The following is an 18552-nucleotide window of genomic DNA, read 5'->3' as shown; positions in this document are numbered from 1 at the left end:
AATAATAAATTTTACAAATTTACAAGACATAAAGACAATTCTTAGATACATATTTCAACTAGGTCCACTAATGGTATCTAATTGAGAACACATATAAGTGTTAAGCCATAGACAGATACAGTTATCAATAGGTTTATAAACAACAATAAATTGTGCAAACTAACACAAAATTACTGTCATTCTTTTGTTATGGTGTACAGTTTTTTGCAGGTGAAATACGAGACTATTGTTTAAGCCAAGAGTTGCATTAGTATAGGAATGGTACTAGGGTTAGTCTGGTGTGGAGCAGGGACATAGACATTTGTTGCTTAGGTGACTTTTGATAGATTTTTAAAATTTAGGCAGGGAGGTTTCCAGGGTTATGGATGCAGGCAGGGAGTTCCAGATTTTGGCCACATAAGAAGAGTAAAGGGAGTCACCAGCATGGTTGTGTGTTCTAGTAATTGTTAACAGTAGCTTGTCTGTGGAGCGGAGGTGTCTAGGACAGGAGTACTGTTGGATTATGTTACTTAATGAAGGTGGTATATTTAGTTGGGAGAGTAGCTTGTGAGTGATGATCAGCAAATTATAGATTAGTAGATTTGGTAGTTCAAGCCAGCCCAATTTCTTTAGGTTATGACAGTGATGGGTTCTGAAGGAGCTGTTATTAGCAAATTTGGCTATCTGATTATAGCTGGTGGTCATTTTATTGGTTTCTGTTTTGGATAGATTGGCGATGCATACAGTAGTGTTGAGAGAAGGTGGGTATGAGCAATTGTGGATCTAGCATTATGGGTCAGGAAGGATTTGTGTTTGTAGAGACTACCTAGCTTTTTGTTTGTATTTTTAATAGCCAGATTTTTGTGTATATCAAATTTTAGCTTGTTATCAATGGTAATAACTAGAAGTTTTGTATGGGATTCAGGTGAAATAGGGGTACCGTTTTTATAGTGGATAGTTAAGGAGGTGACAGTAGTTAGTGAGGGATGAAATAGTAGGAGCTTGGATTTTTTGGGGTTAAGTATCAAGCCATTCTCAGTAAGCCAGCTTTCGACTGAGTGAAAATTATCCTGGGTTTATTTGTGTAGATCTGCTAGGGGAGGGGCACTGCATATTATAATTGAATCGTCTGCATATTGGATAAGGCTTGAACTGTTTGCAGCTGAGTGGAGATTATTTGTAAAAATTGAGAACAGCAAGCGGCCCAGTATAGATCCCTGAGGTACCCCAAGTGTCACAGGTAAGAGTGGAGACAAGTTATTGTTCCATAGTACTGCCTGTTGCCTATTGCTGAGGTAGTTTTTGAACCGGGAGACTGATAGGTTGTCTAAGCCTAGGTTTACAAGGTGGGAGATGAGTTTTTCATTGTTAACCATATCAAATGCCTTTGATAGGTCTAAGAAAAGGGCTGAAGAAAGCTTACCATTGTTCCTGTTGTGGTTTATGGTATCTGTGAATGCTAACAGGGCTGTGATTGTGCTATGACCTGGACGAAACCCGTGTTGTGTTTGAGGTATGAGTTCTTGATTAGTAAGGTGGGACATTAATTGATGGTGAATACATTTTTCTAATATTTTAGTAAGTGGGGATAGGATTGCAATTGGTCTGTAGTTTGATATGTCATAAGAATTGCCCACTTTATGAAGGGGTGTAATGTAAGCAGTTTTCCAAATCAGGGGTACTGAGCCTTCAGAGATCTGTTTATTACTATATAGAGTGGTATAGCTATAGCGACCGAGCTGGCAGGTAAGACCTCAAAAAACTATCAGTTAGACCTGAGCATAGGTGTAAGTTAGGTATGCTACAAGGTTTTGTTCTTTTGCTAGGATTAATATTGTAAGTAATGGTTTGCTTTCCTATCCTACAGTACTTTATAACCTTGGTTAAAGCTATTTATATTTGAGCAACTTAAGCCTCCCTGTAGTCTGGATCTTTACTGTGATCCAGAAAATGAAGCAGCTTTTCAGGCAAAACAATAAAGCCCTGAGCAGGGCAAGCTTAGAAAATTGTGAAAAAAACCCCACAGATGGCCCACAGGGATAGTAACAAAGTTTGGAAAGGAGTCTGAGAGGATATTGGTTGAATTATAAGACTTATAGAAAAGTATAATTAAGGATCGCTGTAAGTAGGGGGAAGTAGAGGGGAGAAACTATAAAATTATACATGCCGCCTGCCTTCAGGTGAGCTTACAGGGAAAGATTAGATGCTACTATTAGCATTTTTATATAGATGGAATTTTGTAGGCTGGAGTATTTTGTTGAAATGGACTGCTCAGTAGCTGCTCCAGTTAACACACATTCACTTAGTGGAGAATTAGGGCTGGGAATTGGTTACGGTGGCTGATAGGGATATCAGATGCCACGCGCACTCCTCCGGCAGGCTAGGCAGGATAGTAGTTTGAAAAAATAATTTTTGTACCCTTCTCCTGAATGATACATACATACATATATACATATATATACATGTATATATATATATATATATATATATATATATATATATATATATATATATATATACATATATATACATATATATATATATATATATATATATATATATATATATACACACACACACACACACACACACACACACACATATATGGGTCCCTGTCACATAACCAAAATTTCACTTACCAGAAATTTAGTTGAGCAAGACAAAAACACCAGTAGTTGAATTAACTGAACGTTCACATCACAGATTTTTACACAGGGAATATAGGCAGTTGGCCAACATGGGGAATTTGCCCTTTTCTTCACTGTAGTGTTATGTCAGAGTTGGTATATATAGGTAGGGAGGGTGTGTGGGAAAAGATTTGAAATGATTTATTGTGGTCTCTTTTTTTTTTTTTTTTTTTTTTTTTATCATAAAAACCTGGCATTTTAACAGGACTGTGTACACTTTTTATGTCTAGTGTATACAAGCGCGTGCACACACACACACACACACATGCAAATATATGAGATACTTTCAAGCACACAAACTCTCAAGAGTTCAAGCATTTGAAATATCGGCTAAAGAGTTTGAAAATTAACTTTTTGAACATTGACGGTGTTCTGATGCGCACGATCACATTACAGAAGGGGATTGGGGAATTTCCCTTCCCCACTGTAGTGCAGTATCAGAGTTAGTATATTTAAGTTGCAGGGTGGGGCTTGTCCCACTGTAAAAAGCATCTTTTTGTTATAATGTGAATCTTTGTGATTCTAGGTATTTTGCTTTTGAATCTTTTTGATTCAAACTGTTTTTGACTATGTCTTAGGGTTCAAAGTTTATATAGTTCAAATGTTTGACGTAGACTGTGCATATATATATTTATATATATATATATATATATATATATATATATATATATATATACATACACACACACACACACACACACACACACACACACACACACACACACACACACACACACACACACACACACACACTTGTGTTTCTCTATGTTACTGTGCTGTGTGCCACTGCATACTGAGATGGCATGAGCAGCACACTGAAGTAGGCAGCACAATACATAGAAGTTTTGAACTGTGTTTACCTCTACCTTTTACTACATGCCAGTTCTCCTTTGCCTCTCATTTTGTACCTATGTTTTCTATAACTTTGTGATAGCATTGTCAAATTATATCACTGCAGTTCCAGTTAGTGAACTATGTGTTGTAACAGTGACAGATAATGGGCTCATTAAACAATGTAAGTGTCATTGAATTCCATTATATTAATAATTATTCTTGATGGGTTGCTCATCATATATGTACTGAGCACCAGCTGTGCGTCTATATCATATTATCGTACGATGTAAATAGCAAACGCTATTTCATCATTCCGATAATATCGAAACAACAAAATATCGAACAAACGGAACAGCAAATTTTTTCCCAGGGAAAGAATTTGCTGGTCCGTAAAAAAAAATAAAATAAACAAATTTAAGTGGGGGGCTTCGCCCTCCACACCCCCCTACTTAAATATACCAACTCCGAGATCGCACCATTGTGGAGGAAATGGCAAAGTCCCGAAGACGGCCCACCTAATTATTTCCCTGGGAAAAAATTCGATGTACCATGACTTCGCTATTTTGCCATTTCGACAGTATCGGATTGACTAAGTAGCATTCGCTATTTAGTCCATTCGATAGTGTCATATAGACCCCCAGCTGCAGCTTCAATAGTTGCATGGCTTTTCTGCAATGGCCATACTGTTTTGTGTATGAAAGATGTACAGGCATCTTTTCCTTTCCTTTTCTACATTAGTTATGTGCACTGTGTGTCATATCTGTTAATCTTTCCTATTGGCAGACTAGAAGAGCAGTAATGCTTGTGCTTTAAATATTTGTATGTATGTATGTATGCAATGAATATTTTCTCATCTTCTGCTTATATCCTCCCTCTGCTTAACTTTTACCATTGTAAATTTTTATGCCACATCAACATTGGAGTTGCCTGCACTGCTGTAGCAGTTTTCATTTTCTTTATTTATGATGCTGGTATTCTACTGTATGCATATGATTTTTATTGTGTTCTTTAATACACTGGAACTTTCCCCAAGCCTGAGAATGGTCCAGGCCAAAATGGACCAACTGATAAATGTAGCAAGATTAAACAAAATAAACTACAGATGACAATATTCATCCTCCATATTCAATGAGACACAAAACATGTATGCATATGCAGCAGTCAGAATTGTACACTGATGCATTCTTTCAAGGTTTCCCCCCTAATAATTGATCCAAAATAAAGTAGTGTTTTCTGATAACAGTCAAAACTAGTGATAATTCTAACAGTTAATGTCCCCATGTTAGTGAGATCCTACATATAAAAATTCAACAAAAAAAAAACACTTGTAGTGTCTTCATAGGTTACAAAACTGTAATCTGTCAAGGCAGTGATTAGTCCAAGAACCTGAAAGAGCAGTGTCAACCAGATATACATGCAAGGCATGCTGTCTGTGCTTGCTTCCTGGCTGGCTGCTAAGACTACCACTGTGCAGTAACTTTTTCCCCATCAACAGGAAGGAGAATATTGCATTTTCCTTACCCACTGCTAGAAACTTTGGTTTGTCTTTAACTTCAGTGGGTATGGTACTTGCGTATTAACTCAACCAGGGTGACGTACTTTACATGGCTGCTTCTACTTGGTTGTGAAAATATTGGACCATACAGTTTCTTTTTTCGGTAAGGAGATCCACTTTTTTCTATTTCCAAAATAGGTATTCATTTACCAAAATATAATTTTATTGGATAGGATGTAATCACAATGATTGCAGATGTAGGTTACTGGAAATTAATAAACATGGGTTTTCTAAGCTAATACTTCATGTTGAAAAGCTGTCGCCTCACATAGCTTTAGCTCTGCTGCTTTTGGACTCCAGGTTGTCTACTAAAAATGGAGCTCTGCCAAATGGCAGTAACTCCACCAACATACAGAAATAAACAATTCCATGTATATTTCAACTTTTCAGTTTTAGAAACGATGGTTCCAAACCTACGGCAGCTGCCATGTAACCTTTGTTGCACATTAAAAAGAGTAATAGCATGGCCCTTCCACATACTTCTTAGCATCTTTGCTCAAGAATATGGGAGAAAGTGAAAAGTAATTAACAAAGACACATCATTAATTGACTTAAAATGTTAACAAAACAACACATTGTGCACTAACATGCATTTTCTAACGAATAGTAGGTGGAACTCTTAACGTTTTGGCATTACTGACCGTTATGTGTTATCCTGTTTGACTTAACCAGAAAATCCAAATTTTTAGGAGGAACTGGGCAAAAATAGTGAGGGAAATCGGGTTCATGTAAGACCTATACAAGAGGGTGAAATGTGTTTTTTAAAACACTCCACTAAGTCGGTGTCAACACATATCTCACCTGTCCAGATTTCTGCATCATATTTTTGCTCAGTTCCTCATAACATTTTTGGTTTTCTGACATATCACTGTGGAACACTCAATAATGACAAGCAGTTGAATACCACACTTTATATCCTTCAGATTATGCATACTAACACAAAAACGCTATTCTACCAAGTACGTCAACCTGGTTACGTTAATACGCAAATACCCTTCAGTGTCCTATGTAGTGTAAATTTAGGTTCTCTCATTTTAGTCGGACTACTGGTTTACTGCAGCTTAGGTTTCATCTTCGGCAGCAGTGTTTGAGTCTCTGATAAAAGGTAGACATGTATGTAGTTTTGCTGTTTAATGCATTTTCAGTCTGCAATTTTCTAATGTGAACCAGATGATGTTGTGGATGTTCCCCTTTGAATTTTATTTGCACAAGTTGCTTATTTACAAGTAATGTCCTATTGTTCTCTTCTTTTTATGTTACAGCTATCTCCATAGCAACAAACGAAACTGCATGAACCTGTATTTCTTAGTAATTTACAAGCAAAAACTGATTTGTGTATATTTTCAGATCTGTTGTAATTCGAACACTAATTTTATTTTAGCAACACATTCTGGATACTCAGTTTTGGGCGGCCACAGTGGTGCAGCGGTTAGCACTGCCGCCTCACAGCAAGAGGTTCTCTGGTTTGATTCTCAGCTGGGGTGCCTTCTATGTGGAGTCTGCATATTCTCCCTGTGGTCGCGTGGGTTTCCTCCGGTTTCCTCCCACATCCCATAGACATGCAGTAGGTGGATTGGACACTCTAAATTAGCCCTAGGTGTGAATGTGTGCATGTGTGTGCCTTCTGTGGAAGGTTGGGTCCCAGGCTGGCAACTCGACACCGTAAAACTCCACTGCCAATCATAAGCGAACAGATGATCCGCTGTGGCGACCCCTAACTGGGAAAAGCCGAAAGAAGAAGCCTGGATACTCAGTTTATTATGAACTGCTCAGGGAATAAGTAGCCTGGCATTTGGCAAAGAGGATTAATGCCGTATGTTAACAAACTACTTACTGTAGTACAATTTTTGATTCCCATAGCCTTAATTTATCTATTTATTTAACATTTGTTAACTGGGAGAGTCCGACTTGGAACAAAGCCAATTTTCAGCGGAGGCCTGGGGAGAAATGCTCCAGAAGCATGTTTTTGTAATGTGGGAGGAAATTGGAGTACCCGGAGGAAACCCACACGAATGCAGGGAGGACATGCAGACTCCACACAGAAGGCACCCTCAGCTGAGAATCGAACCAGAGATTTGTGACCTTCAGCAAGTTAGTTAACCAGACACTGGTTTGTGGAAATTGAGAATTTGGGCTAGGCTCATTAATGGTTTCCTGGACTGCATGGCTAGAACTACTTTTGAACCTAAGGAAGGTGGCAGATGATCTGAGCAAAAACAAAAATTGTTGCACTGTAATCCTATCTTGATAGTTTTTTGTAAATGAAAGTAGACAAAATGTTCAAAATGTAACCGTTTTTTTTTTTCTCTTCAGAACATCCAAAACATCAGGTGACTCTGGAAAAAACAGTCTTTCCTGTTCAAGCATCTGAGAGACGTTTGAAAGAGCCTGTTAAGGAAGTCATGAAGGAAGTGGACACTGACGAACAGTTTGGACCGAAGCTACCACCAAGCTTTATTTCTGGTTTGTGCCTTATTAACATTTGAAAACAACTTGTTAGTAACTATTTAATAACGTGTATTGTAAGCAGAGCTGATGATGTGAAGTGTTGATCCATTCATTATTTCTGAAAAGGTTTAAACTGCAGTGTGTATTAACGTAGCATTTATTACTGGAAATGAAATACTTGTGCATGGGAAAGATGTATTGTGCTTGTCATGAACCCAAATACAGAGACATCACCCCATATACCCAAAATTAGTACGATTAGTTTCACATCCAGCATGACAGCTAAATTGGCAACCCCACCAAAAGCATCTCCAGTCAGTTGGTACTACAGAATCTGCACATTTACTCCACTTCAGAAGTTCTTTGAGCACCCTGTACTGCAAATGAATTAGCAGAAAGATACAATTCCATGGCAACATGTATAAACTCATCCTCTTAAATCCTCATCTTCTCCATAGAACCAGTACTTATACAAAAATGCTGCCAGCTGCACATACATTTATGTCCTTATAGCACTATGCACAACAATGTTCCGTATGCTGCCAGTACCAGTGTTTGCAGTTGACTTTAACATAAAAACAGTTGAAAGTTGTACATTATTCACAGCCACAATATAGATTTCTGTCTTCCACAACTATCCCCATTCAGATTGTCCTACATTTTTGACAGCAAGAATATCATGGTTAAAAACAACACAATTGTTTTTAGCTTGCTAATCATGTAAACACACTAGGCTCAAGTCCTTTTCAGAGGCAATTCCTGAGCACTGTCTGGATAAATTATTTTTTCATAGTTCCACATTGTGGAGGTGCAGATTGTGGGACTTGAACACAGGATGATAAAAAGCTTGGTTATAGTTTTATCCCTTTGAACAAGACTGACTCCTGTTACTATGCTTTTTAACTTGTCCGAGGTTTTGCACACGAATAAACTGATTCCCTTATAGCTTCATGCATGCCATATAACCACTGTTCAACACATTAACATCTCTTCAAGTTTTGTGGGCTCTGTATCAGACCTATGTCATTAAAAGCTTGTATTTCTGACCAGCGGTGTTAATTGCATTTGACTGTGAAAAAGTGGCATTTTACTCTGTAAAATAGCTTTTCATTATATTTCCTTTGAGCAAGTTACTTAACTAGATTATAAATACAGAGTTCCAAGCATTCTGCACATGTCGAGTGAATAAGTTGAGGAACTCAAACCCAGCACTGCGGGATGAAATTGACAGACTATGTAATTATAATGTAATATATATATATATATATATATATATATATATATATATATATATATATATATATATACATACACACACACATACATATATACATACATACACACGCACACACATCCATATCATAGTTCTGTAATTTTCTGCATTTGGGCCAGATTAGCCATGTTTTATAACACAGATACCAGTAGTACTTGTAAAGACAAAAGGGCAAACTCATAGGTCAAGCGAATTCTTAAGTATGGTTATAACAATAGAATGTAATGGAAAATGAAAAGTTTATTCCAATATATGTCCAATTAAAATATGGAATAACTTTGTCTCCTGTGCATGTTAAACCTTTACATTTTATATGTTATATTGGAAGTCCATACAAGCTTGCTAGTTTCCACAGATTCAAAGCCCAATAAAAGTCTAACCTCTTTGTTGTCTCATGCCCTATATGTCAAGTATGATCTGCCTTTAATATATCAAGTGATTGAATAAAGGTTTGAGTAATTTAATTAATCTTGGTCAGGCATGCCCATAAAAGCTGGAATCCTTTTAGTAAGTTTTCTGTGGGCAATATCTAGGATCAACAGATTCTCCGGATAAAGACAGAAAGAGAAATTATTAAGTGATGGGTCTAATGTAAGTGATGTAAATATTTACATTGGAGACCTTGTGCTCATACTTCTATAACACACTCACCATCCTTATGTCCTTATTGCTAACTAGATCAATATTATTTTTAAAGCATATCTTATCTCATCAATACCCACAGGCCTTTAATACAGTTGACAACTGACAGTTTAATACTGGTCACAGTTGACTGGATGTCATAAAGAGAATCAAACTACATCATATTGCATTCGTTGTTTAAATGTAATTCTGCAGTGCTGAACCATTAAGAAGCCAAATATAAATATTCAAGGAAATTGTTCTTTTCATGAGATATAACAACACCAGATGCCCTTTCAAGATGACTGTTGCGATATTACTAAATGCTGGGATACCCTGCCAAGAATAACCATAAATCTGGTCAGCATACCAAAGCCTGAATGCCTTTTCCGCACTGTACATCTGATGTATGACCTAAGCGCAAACGTGGGAGGTGCAAAAAAATTACCTCAGAACTTCGTTGCCACCATCCCAAAAATACAACTTTGCTTCACTTTGTCTTCGACTTATGAGACATGCAACTAGTACAGTTACCTAGTCATTGAGCAAACAAGTACCCTATTGAGGACCCTTTCTTTTCTTAATATTTCTCTTAGGTTTGTACATCTTAATATTTCTCTTAGGTTTGTACATGTCTTCCAGGAGACAGAAATATGACTGTGGGAGGCAAATTCCATCACAAAATATGTTTTGCCTTGGTGTTGAACATAACCATAGAGTGTGTGATTTGTCAGTCCTTTGAAACTAATTCCCTACTGAAGCATCTGCATTCCTTGAAAATATCTTTGGAAAATGAAAGGCTTAAGGAGCTTGTGTGTGGCACAGTGTCATCTGTGACTTCCCGCCCTGATGTCCAGCTGTCACTTAAGAAGTCAAAGCTCAAGGCTTTGGCTCTCTAGCCCGAAATGGAGGTGTCTGCTTTGTCCATTCAAGAGTCCTTGACCATCTGGTGCCAAGGGCTTTCACCACTGTCATGACCCCACTGGAGGCCAATATGGGACAGCCCATTCGCATGTCTACTGTGGCTGATCCAGTATCTGTTTTAGCTGGGAAGGGGGAACCCCGACTGGTAATCTCTGAGGGACAGTAGGTGATTCTTCAAATTTTAGTTAGGGAGGAGATCTATCATAGGATGTTCATCGTGTTACCCTGCTGCAGTCATCACACTTGGGTTATCCTGTCGTCAGGCGGTCCTGCAGTCAGCTGGAATTCCAAAGTCTTGGTCCGGCGTCGGTTGCTGTTGCTTCTTCCCTGACGTCAATGCACCAGGGGTATATATAATGCCACCAACGCCATTTTCTCCAGTCTTTCTTGCCGAGCGGTGCCCGAAGCAGAAGCAGTTCGCAAGTGCTGGTCGGCCGACTACTGAGATTTTCGAATTCGAATTTCAGACCGAAGTCTTAAAGCTAAGTACCCCGTTGGGGAAACTTTTCTTGCCTCAGACCGATGTCAGAAAAAGTTAACAATTGTATTTCTTGTGGGAAGCAAATACCTCATAAGGATTTTCATTCTTTTTGCATACCTTGCCTAGGCCCAGACCACAACGTCACTAGTTGTCGTTTTTGTGCTAGGTTTAATAAGCGTGCTATTAAAAGATGCTTTGATTTCGCACGACACTACTTCGGTAGGAAATTTAACTACACCATGCCGTCGGAGCAAACGACTACCGGCGTGCACAAAAAATGCAAGGATAAGGACAGACAGCCCAGGCCTAAGCCAGATTCCGAGGCCTCGGCTGGTCCGGTCTCCGGTTCTCCGGTCCTTAGTGAGGCCCCGACGCAGCCCCTGACTACCGCAGATCTGGAACCCGAGACCGCTTCAGAAATTTTGACAGATTGTATCAGGCCGACGCAGCCATTTAGTCAGGCCCTACCGACGACATTGCTGAAAAAGATGTCGGTGCTGCAGAAACGCCATCAATTTCTGAAGGTGTTTTCAGACCGACGACGTTCACCATTAAATCGTATTCTAAAATGAAGACTCCTATTAAATCTAAAAAGACTGCACTTCAGTCCCCTGTTCAAGGCCCCATGCCTAAGAAACAGACGCTCAAAAATGGCTGAAGATTTGATCACTTTGATCAGGGGTTCCCAGCCCCCTCCTGACAAAAGGCCTAGACAAGAGGAAGATTATGCATCCTCTGAATAAGTGTCCATTTCTTCAGACTCCTCTGCGGACCAAGATTACTCCTTCTCCCCTTATGAAGATTCTGATGCTGAGGATTCCATTCCCTCAGCTTCTCCTCCTGAAGACTACACCTTTGGGGAAACTTTACACACTATGAGCGAACATTTTCACTGGGAAGGTCAGGACTACTCTGACTCGTAGAAAAAGCTCAGAGAGTTTCTTTTACTCCCCCAACACAGACCACTTGCCATCCCACCAGTTTTAGACATTGCGGATGATGTTTACTTAGAATCCAGTTTCAGCCCTGGTTCTCTACCTCCTGCTCCGGCTAAGCCTGACAGATATTATAGAGTGCCTGATTCCCACAAATTTCTTTACAAAAGCCCTGTTGCTGACCCAGAGACAATCTCCCAGGGTCCCAAGGGGGCTAAGGCTTCTATGGCTAAAAATCCTGTACCTTCTGAGAGGGATTCCAGAGCACTAGACAGGTGGGGGAAAAAGTTTATACCTCAGCCACTCTAGCTATGAGGGCACTAAATTGCCAATTTCACATGCTTAAGTATCAGCAATTTCTAATCTCTCAGTTAAAGCAAAAAATGACCACTCTCCCTCAACAATCTGAATTGAAAGAAATGCAGGATCTGTTGCATGCCACTGAACAGGTGGGCAAACATACCTTACAATGTGGGTTTGATTCTTTGGAGGCCTCCTGCAGAGCAGCTGTCACTGGGTCTGTTATATGTAGGCATGCTTGGTTAGAGGAACAAAACTCTTCCTGATCATGTTAAAGCAAAACTTCTAGATGCTCCCTTACAGCAGGATGTTCTTTTTGGAGTTAAAGCAGAAGAAGTCTTAAAGAAAATGGAGGATAAGGCAAAATCTATGCAGACAGTCAAAGATTTCCTACAGGTACAGCCCCCTCACTTCAGCAGAAACTGGCCAACAAAAAATTGATCCTTTCCAGCTACAGACAGACCACAGAGGGGTAAATACAGGCATCCAAGGGGCAGAGGACAACCACAAGCCCAGTACAAACCTCGCCAATGGGGCACTGCAACACAGAAGGGACGAGACGACAGGTCACAATCTACCAGAAGGCAAACTCAATGACTTGCACCTCATCTGGCCAAGCAACACTCTCTTGGCAGCCCCCTTGGGAGGAAAACTCGCACTTTTTTCAGACAACTGGCACATTGTCACAAAGGACAAATGGGTCCTAGACATAATTTTACGAGGATACAAATTCCATTTTCACACCTTGCCAATGAAAAGAGGAATGCCAAACCTGCCACAAAATCAATGGGCAGAGGCACAAAAACAAATTACAGCTCTCATGGACATGAGAGCCATTCAACTGGTACCTACTCGAGAGCAAGGTTAAGGATTTTATTCAAGACTCTTTCTAGTGCCCAGAAAGGACAATGCCTGGAGACCAATTCTGGACCTTTCAATTCTAAACACTTACTTACAAGTACCCAAATTCAAGATGCTAACACTACAGCAGCTTCTTCCCATGTTGGGCAAGGAAGCATGGCTAGTAACGTTGGACCTCAAGGAGGCATACCTGCATGTCCCTATCAGACAAAGTTGCATAAGATACCTCCATTTCATTGCAGGTTCAACCCATTACCAATTCTCTGCACTGCCCTTTGGCTTATCTACTGCGCTCAGAGTCTTCACAAAATGCCTGGAACCAGTAATTGCATACTGCAGACAAAGAGGAATTCAAATATACCCATACCTGGACGACTGCCTCATCCAAGCAGAAAGCAAGGACATTCTATTACATCATCTGGCTTTTGTGAAACATCTACTAAATTGCCTGGGGTACACAGTAAACGAAAAGAAGTCAAAACTAGTACCCTCACAAAATATGACATTCTTGGGTGCCAGCTTGAATACAACGGCCCAGAAGGCTTATCTAACGCCAGACAAACAACTACAACTGACTCAATATTTCAAAACAGTGGCAACAAAGGCCCAATTAACTGCAAGAAAAACTCTGCAGGCCTTGGGCTGGGGCATCTTGCATACTACTAATACCATTTGCAAAGCTGCATATGAGGAAATTACAGTGGTACCTAAAAAGCGTATGGTCTCAACACAGCCACAGCTTGGACACAATGATATATCTCATTCCCTGCCTACAACAGGAGTTTTTATGTTGGTCACAGGCATGTCACCTCAACAAGGGTCAGCCTTTCACCTTGCCCCCAGCCAGGCAAACTATCACAACAGATGCACCAGACTACGCCTGGGGGGCTCACATGGCAGGACAGTGCGTTCAAGGCGTATGGACTGCAGATCAAAGGAATCTGCACATCAATCAAAAAGAGATGCTAGCTGTACAGAAAGCTCTGACAGCCTTCAAGGATCTGTTACATCCAGGACAACTGACAATAAAGACGGAAAACACCACAGTAATGTGGTACATAAACAGACAAGGGGGTACTCACTCCTACCCTCTGTGCAGGCAAGCAATGACCTTATGGAACACAGCTCTGGCTTACCAAGTTCAGTTACAAGCTCAATTCCTGCCAGGACAGAAGAATACATTGGCAGACGACTTCAGCAGAAACATCATGGATCCCCACGAGTGGAAACTAGATCTACAAGTATTTACAATGATAACTCAAAAATGGGGCCTTCCAGACATAGACCTGTTTGCCAGCCCTCAAAACTATCAACTAACAAAATTTTGTACAAGGGCACTTCACCATCAAACGTGGAAAGTGGACGCACTCTCTTTCAGTTGCAAAAACCAGACAGTATATGCCTTCCCTCCATTGCCTCTCCTCACAAAGGTACTTCTGAAAGTCAAAAAGGAGAGACCACGACTGATTCTCATAGCCCCAGACTGGCCACGCCAGCACTGGTACTCGCTATTGAGGAATATGGCCCATGGCCCACCATGGATATTACCACAAATTTCCCATTTACTCACACAACAAAACAATCAGATTCTTCACAGCCAGCTCAAAACCTTAAATCTGGCTGCATGGCAAATCATCTAAGCATCCAGCCAGCCCCTCTTTCCCAAGCAGTTATGGATGTTATTCTGGAAGCTAGGAGACCAAGCACCAGGAAGGCTTATTCGGACAAATGGAAAAGGTTTTGTGCCTGGAACCAATCTAAAGGCCAAGACACAATTCAGCCTCACATGCCTCACATTCTACAGTATTTAACTGAGATGTTGCACAAATGACTTTCTTTCTCTTCCATTAAAATCCATGCTTCAGCTGTTTCGGTCCACTACAACACGGATCCACCCTTATTTTCTCATCCACTTCTAAGGCAGTTCCTCAGAGGGGCAAAAAACATTAGACCACCCAGGAGAGCACCTACACCAACATGGGACCTCAATTTTGTTCTGGAAAAACTAACGCTACCTCCCTTTCAACCAGCTTTCTCTGCAGATCTTCATTTCCTATCATGGAAGACTGCCCTGCTGCTAGAAATAACTTCAGCTAAAAGAGTCTCAGAGCTACAGCCACTAATGGCAGTGGAACCTTTCCTCATTTTTCATCAAGACAGAGTTTCTCTACGAACTAATCCTTCCTTTATGCCTAAGGTGGTTTCCAGTGTGGCTTTAAATCAAACCATCCACTTACCCACCTTCTTCCCAAATCCACAGAACAAAGGTGAGAGACTCCTGCATTCCTTGGACATTCACAGGCAACTTCGTTACTACTTGGACAAAACTAAGGCTTTCAGAAAATCTGACCAGCTCTTTGTATCCTATGCCACAGCTTCTCAAGGGAAGGCTATATCCAAGCAAACCATTTCCAAATGGATAGGTCATTGCATACGTTTTTGCTATACCCATCATGGAAAACCAGTTCCTGCTACCATTAGGCCCCACTCTACCAGGGCAACAGCTACTTCTACAGCCTTTCTCAGGGGGGTTCCAACCAAGGAGATTTTGAAGCTGCAACTTGGAGTTCAGTACACACCTTTACCAAACACTATCACTTACCACTTTACTCTAAGACCAGGGTGGGCTTCGCCACTGCAGTTCTGCAGGGCCTTCTAGCCTCCTCTAACCCTCTGATACCTCCACCCATCCTTAGCTTTGGGATTCAACCCAAGTGTGATGACTGCAGCAGGGTAACACGATGAACATAGTACAGTTTTGTACCTACCATAAATGTAGATGTTCGAGTATACACCCTGCTGCAGTCCAGGTTACCCTCCCTCCATCCCCTCTGACCTACTGGCTAAATCTCTTCAATACCTTCCTGATGTATTTGCTTATAGCTGAAGGGATTTTGTGTTTGTGCAAGTTTACTCAATTTGGTACTAATTACTGACCACCTTTTTGGGGGCACCTGACATCTGGGGCAAGAAAAACTGAAGAAAATGGCGTTGGTTGCATTATATATACCCCTGGCGCACTGACGTCAGGGAAGAAGCGACAGCAACCGACGCCGGACCAAGACTTTGGAATTCCAGCCGACTGCGGGACCGCCTGATGACAGGATAACCCAAGTGTGATGACTGCAGCAGGGTGTACACTCGAACATCTACATTTATGGTAGGTACAAAACTGTACTTTCTTAGGTGTTTAGTAGGCTAACAACCACAAGGGCCTTTTTAAGCCTAGCCATGCATCCCAAATCTCTGACAAGTTCTGATACCCTTCGTAAGTGTAAGCAGAGCTTTGGGAAATTAAACATTTACAGGCAGGGGCCTGAGAGATAACTTTGTCAGGGCTGTGAGTCTCCATGTTATGTTCAGGGAGACATCTCTACCAAGAAATAGCAGAAGACCAAGCATACTTCTCAACTCAGGTGATGAGAGATCCATGTTAAGAATGGCAGGATTTTACTGGGGGACTGTTTAAAGTCCTGATATCTTTGTAGCTTTCTCATTTTATTCAGCCTGTGACAGCTGCTGTCCCTCCTTCTACCCCTTGAGACAGAAGGAATCTTCCTCTGAGGAGGAAGATCAGGATTCAGATGAGGATTCTTTTGCTTATTCTTCACAGATCTACCCAGTGGCTGTGGTTTCTGATGAAGAAAGATACCCTCTCACCTGATTCTTCATTAGAGGAGCTGTCTTTTAAAGATACAGTTGTCCGAATGATGCAACATTTTAAGAGGGAAGGCTCCAAAATCACTGATGAACAGCAGAGATATTATGCCTTTTGGATATTGATACTCCTAAGCCTTCTGCCAATCACCCTGTCCTGAATGGATACCTTTGCTAATGCTTTTGTGAACCCAGAATCCCAGCATCCTGCTCCGAAGAAACTAGAATAGGTTTTATAATGTTCATGAAGATCTAAAGTTTCATTACAAGAATCCTCATGATCATGTTGTAATTTCACTTTCTGCAGAGAAACACACTAAACTATTACCATCCTTCAGTTTATTGTCTACAGGTAGGGTTAGTAGGGTCCTGAACAGGTATGGAAAAAAAGGTGTATGCTTTTGCTACCTTGATCATTATTGCTTTTAATTTATCAGACTCACATGACAAAGTATCTTTTGTATATTCTGAATAACCAGGGGAAGTTATTGACAGATAATAAGTCTTCTGCTTTAATTTTCCTTAATTCTGCCTCTCAGGTGGCCAGACACTCAGGTGCAGTTGTGATGCTGCTGATGCATCTTACAGAGTGGCTGCTTCAAGGTTTGCAGTTTGTAGATATTGGTTAGGGCTCTAATCCCTAACAGAAGATGTTCAAGGCCAAGTTGTTATGTCTTCCTCTGATAGACAACATCTTTTTTGATCTGCTGCTGTGGGTTTATTGAAGACCATGCAGGAAAAGAGGAGGGTTATACATGTCTTGAAACATTTTCCTTTCCCTGTGCCTAAATTTCAGAGGAATTATCCTGCTAAAGGTGGCCTTTTCCGTAAAAGAGAAAAAAAACAACTCCAAAAGGACTAACAAGCAGAGATTTCAAGACAGATCGGCTCAAGACCGTAAGGGGTCTAAGTTTTCCTTTCCTGATAAACCCCATACTTTGACTGTTTATCTTTGCCTTCTCCTTTTTCCCTCGGCCAGGATCCCTTTTTCCTAAGACTATCTCCTCTTCTGGCCTGGAAGGCGATCACTTCAGACAAGTGGGTTCTATCTATGTTCCCAAAAATATGAAGGTATTAAACAGAGTTAAGTCAACAACTACTGCTCTTGTCCAAAAAGGGCACAGGTGAAACTCATGGGGTGAGTTTGCAGTTTCCCATCCAGTCATCCAAATTACACTTAAATATGGCCAGTGAGGGGCTCTGCCTCACCTGAATTGGAAGTCTGTTTAAGAGTAGAGGTAACCTCTGTGAGACATATCTGTCTCTCCATCAAGTCCTGTTGATGTGACATACTAGGTTGAGTTCCCTAGAGCGAGTGCATCTTATACCATTTAATTTAAAAATGTGCAGCATTTCCGTTAGAGCAGGATCTGAGATTGCTTTGTATACAGGGCAGAGATTGCCTCTGAGTAGTCTGTAAGACACAAAGTATAGTGACAGTGATTTCTGTCTGTCAGTGTATGACATATGCTGAAGACCCTGAATTTTCTTTTTAAGAAACCTTTCAGGTCTTTCCAGTTGCTGCGGGTGCAAATACCAAAGGCAACATTATACTCTGTTATTGGCTTGATGAGTGAGGAATACAGGGGAGTTGTAACTTCTTTTGTTCTGGATACATTGCCCTCACTTTTGAGGTGGGCGACATAGAAAGCCTTTCTTTCCACTGTGGAGACATGGTGGTCAAAGGAAAGGTTGCTGACAATGTGTGTGCCCAAATGTCTCACCGCTGATTGCGTGCTTAGGGTGTTGTTATTAATGTGGTAATCTGCAGGGACGTCGCCCTTGCTTGAGGGGATGATGGTTCATTTTTTTGCATTGAGGTTTAGCCCATGACTTTGGCACTGGTCATTTGTCTGTGTAAGTCCCCCTTGAAGGATGTTACTATTGTCTGGGGACTCGACTGCACCAAGCTTGCAATCATCAGCAAACTTTGTCAGCCATAGGCCTTTTGTTTTAGCTTGTACATCCGAGAAGTGGATCCCAAATAATAGGGGCCC

The 18552-nt window shown here is 40.7% G+C and overlaps 1 protein-coding gene across 1 annotated transcript in view; it reads left to right on the top strand.

Annotated features, from left to right (window-relative positions):
• Window positions 1-18552, top strand: part of GPATCH1 (G-patch domain containing 1) — a 780183-nt gene that overhangs the window by 743049 nt on the left and 18582 nt on the right. Inside the window, exon 17 of the mRNA XM_044081593.1 lies at window positions 7369-7518. Coding sequence (XP_043937528.1) covers window positions 7369-7518 — 150 coding nt within the window. The remainder of the gene's footprint in view (window positions 1-7368; window positions 7519-18552) is intronic.

This window comes from Protopterus annectens, chromosome 8.part1 (assembly GCF_019279795.1).
Source record: "Protopterus annectens isolate FY-2018-M chromosome 8.part1, PAN1.0, whole genome shotgun sequence".
NCBI classification, from domain to species: domain Eukaryota; kingdom Metazoa; phylum Chordata; order Ceratodontiformes; family Protopteridae; genus Protopterus; species Protopterus annectens.
Note: the sequence above shows the minus strand (reverse complement) of the source record. Positions and strands in the feature narration are given on the sequence as shown.